The sequence below is a fragment of the Chaetura pelagica genome, unplaced genomic scaffold (assembly GCF_000747805.2).
Source record: "Chaetura pelagica isolate M959 unplaced genomic scaffold, ChaPel_1.0 scaffold35, whole genome shotgun sequence".
In the NCBI taxonomy this organism is placed as follows: Eukaryota; Metazoa; Chordata; class Aves; order Apodiformes; family Apodidae; genus Chaetura; species Chaetura pelagica.
In genome coordinates this window covers 127,763-131,275 of record NW_009953383.1, presented here as the reverse complement: position 1 = coordinate 131,275, position 3,513 = coordinate 127,763, and the positions used below count along the sequence as shown (strand labels likewise).

Below are 3,513 nucleotides of genomic sequence, written 5' to 3'. Positions count from 1 at the left end.
CGGTGCCGGGGCCGGCAGCTGACACGGTGGCTTTGACGCTCATCACCAAGAGGCACTGGGGACAGGTGCAGGTGGGGACCGGGGGGGCCGCCGCTGCCCCAGGGCTGGTCGGCCAGGACTGCGACTTGGGCAGGGTGCCCGAGACCAGAGGATAGACCATGTCAAGGCGGCGGCGGACACGGCGCTTGCGCTGGGTCTGTCGGTTGATCTGGCCCATGGTGGCAAAGTCAATGACGTAGCAGAAGCCAATGGCGCTCAGGTCCACCCAGGGGTGCTGCTTCTCGTAAGCACGCTGGATTGTGATGCCCACGTCCATGTCATAGGGTGTCCAGGACCCGCTGTCATTCTCCCACTCCCACACAACGCCTTTGCCCGGTGCAGATGATGGGTCGTAGTAGCTGCGCCGGACAGGGCGGATAGTGCCTGAGGGAGGGTGGGAGATGACATCAGACCTTGGCGCCAGCACTCACCTATGGGCAGGGAGTGAAACCACCCCAACCTGCCCCACCGCTGCTGTTCGGCATGGGTTCAGGACAGCTTTGCAGCTCAGCTCTTGTTCCCTGCCCTGCCAGGGAACTGGTGTGCCTTGGTTTCCCCAGGCCGCTGCCTGCAAGCTGCCCTGCTGCCAGCACACCCAAAGGGCCAGGGAGCCCCTGGGCCACATGCATCCAGCATGGGCACGTGCCCAGTGTGACAGGGAAGGGCAGATTTCACCCCCATCAGTCTATGGCAGTGGCCACCCTCCCAGCCCCAGAGTGCAGCCGCTCAGCCCTGATGGAGAGATAGAACCACAAGCTTGGCCGCTCCAACCTGCTCCCAGGGACCTCCCATGGGAGCCTGATGAAAACAGGCACATAAGCACTGGACTCCTGCAGTGCCTGCCATGGCCCTGTCTCCCTCTCTGCTCTGGACAGGGATGGGGGAATAAAAGATCTAAGTGGCAGCTCTGAGCACAGGGGAGCAGGGCTTGAGCCAGCCTCACTGTCTGCAGCTTCCAAAATTGCTCGTGACAAAAACCCAGTCTGTGGCACAGGGAAAATCCCCACAAGGCCAAACAAAGGAGTTCAAGTGGGGCCCCATGCCCAGCTCCTGCTTCCCTGTCAGCAAGCGTTAAGAGAGGGATGAGAGTGCAAAGCACAAAGGCTTTGTGGCTTGCATCCTTATTTTTGCTACGTGTTTCCTTTCCTACTGCTCCCAGTTGACTAAAATACATTCAAAGCACAGATGCAAATTTTGGAAACTCCTACAACGAAGTAAAGCCTTCCTCTTTAGGATGTTTCACAGCACAGCAGGGCAGGCTGAACATGTCTGGGGTCAGCCTCAGTGTCCCATTCTGAGCACACTAACAGCACGTAGAGTTGCCTGATTAATAGGTGGGATAAGCTCACAAGCATTGCTGCCTCCATGCTTTTCTGAACAACCCCATGGCTCAGCCTTGCTGCCAGCAATAGGTACAAGAAAGCTCAAATACAAGAAATAGTAAGCCTTCATCTCCAGCTTTTCACCACGTGTCTCACAAACCTTGCAAGAATTTCAGTCCCTTTTCCCCCCCACCTCTCCGCTGGGAGCAGCCGCCACTGTCTGTCCCCACACAGTACCACTTTCTCACAAAAAAGGTGGGCTAAAAAGGAAAAGCTGTTTATTCCACTAATGACAGGCACACACCGAGCACCCCACAATGCAGAATGCACCGCAGGCAAGGCAGGCCCCCACCCATCCCTGTCCTGCAAAGGGGCACCCAGGGGAGAAAAGCCACTAGTGCTGGCAGCACAAAGCGGGGCCAGAGGGAGCGGGGCGGTGATTTATCCTAATCCGGAGCAGGGTGGGGAGGGCAGTGCCATGTGGCATCTGGCTGTCCAGGCAGCGTGTGGGAATGCTGCGCTTCTCCCCAGTCCGGCACGGCCAGCCGGCCTCCCATTCAGCAGGGGAAGAAAAGGGACAATAGCTATTCAGGGCCTGCCAGGGTCGTGACCCCCCAAAATCAAAGCTGTTTAATGACCCAAAATACCAACATCCCCAGCAACCCAGGGAGCAACAGAACAATCTCCCTTTGAGGCCTCCTCCCCATGAGACAATAGCCCACAGAGGCTGGCCCCCAGCCCCTTGTCCCACAACCCCTGGTAGGGGAGGGTCCCTGCCAGCACCCAGGGCTGCTGGGGGAAGGAGAGAAAAGGAGGGTGTCCAGAATCCCGAGACACCTAGCACCCCTTGTCCCAGGGACAAGGGATATTAGCCGGTCCCCTTCCCATAGTCAACACAAGAGTTTTTTGGGGGACACAAATCCCTTGTGCCAACCTCTCCCTCACAGGTGCCTGTGCCCCACATCCCAGACACCCCCAGGGCCATATGAGCCCCACCACTGAGGGGATTCCTCCATACCCCCACCACCCTGGAGACCCCCATGCCTGCTCACTGCTCCTCCATCCCCAAATACTCCCTTTTACCTGTCCAAAGCACCACCCTGGACATCCCCCCACCTGCCTGTGCCCTCCATGAGCACCCCACCACCTGTTTGTGTCCCATTCTGGACACCTCCATAGGCTGCCATGACCCAGAGCAGGATTTGGCCCCCAAGTACCATACAGCCTTTGGGGTTGATGGCAGCTCAGAGGCAGCACAGAGTGAGCAGGGCATGATGGGGTAGGGCTCTGGGAAGGCTCGGCAGGGGATGGGATTCACGCACAAAGATTGTGGGCAGGGGGAAGAAAAGGCCATAGGATGCAACAAGGCCCAGGAAAGTGCAGCAGGGAGGAGGCTGGGCAGCACAACCCAGTAAAGGATCAGGAACGCACAGCAGGGCTGGGCAGCACGGCTACAGCAAGCACCCGGGGATGCAGCAGGATGGCATAACACAAGCTGGCAGTGGGCAACCCTGGGCAGCAGCATGCAGGGCTGGGCAAAACCAAGGCAAGCAGAGCAGGGTGATGCAGGGCAAATCCAGGTGCTGCCCAGGGCAGGGCCACGGCGCCCAGGACCAGGCAGGATAACGCGGCGCCCAGCAGCTCAGCCAGCAAGGCCGCAGTGCTGGGCAAGGCAACACAATGCAACACGGGGCTGGGAAAGGCAGCGCAGTGCAACCCGGCTCCACATCAGGCAGTGTGCAGTGCAGGATGGGACCGGCAGCACAGCCTTGTACAGCACCGTGCAACCCAATTCCAGGTCAGGCAGCACCGCTGCACGGGGCAGTCCTACTCCAACCAGCGCAACGCAACAAGGGACCTCGAAATGCGGGGCAAGCCCAGATCAGTCACGTCGGGCAGGAAAGCAGCACAGGGCCTGGCACCACCACCCCTTGGGCCGAGGGACCAGGACAGGGCAGCGCCGAGCAACGCGGGGCCAGCCCGGGGAGGCTGGCAAGGGGAGGGCAGGGCAAGGGTCGGGGTCGGTTGCCCGGGCGGACTCACCGGTGTCCTGGCGGAACTGGTGCATGGACTGCAGGTCGATGATGTAGGGCGCCAGGCGGCTGTCGGCCTGGCCCAGCACGACGCTGCCGCCCGCCCGCGGCCCGGCGCG

The 3,513-nt window shown here is 60.3% G+C and overlaps 1 protein-coding gene across 1 annotated transcript in view; it reads right to left on the bottom strand.

Annotated features, from left to right (window-relative positions):
- LOC104389233 (E3 ubiquitin-protein ligase DTX4-like) overlaps positions 1-3,507 on the bottom strand; it is an 8,157-nt gene extending 4,650 nt beyond the window's left edge. The window contains exons 1-2 of the mRNA XM_009998191.1: positions 3,405-3,507; positions 24-423 (exon numbers count right to left, since the gene is read on the bottom strand). Coding sequence (XP_009996493.1) covers positions 24-423; positions 3,405-3,429 — 425 coding nt within the window. The 5' untranslated portion in view covers positions 3,430-3,507. The remainder of the gene's footprint in view (positions 1-23; positions 424-3,404) is intronic.
- Positions 3,508-3,513: the final 6 nt, after the last annotated feature.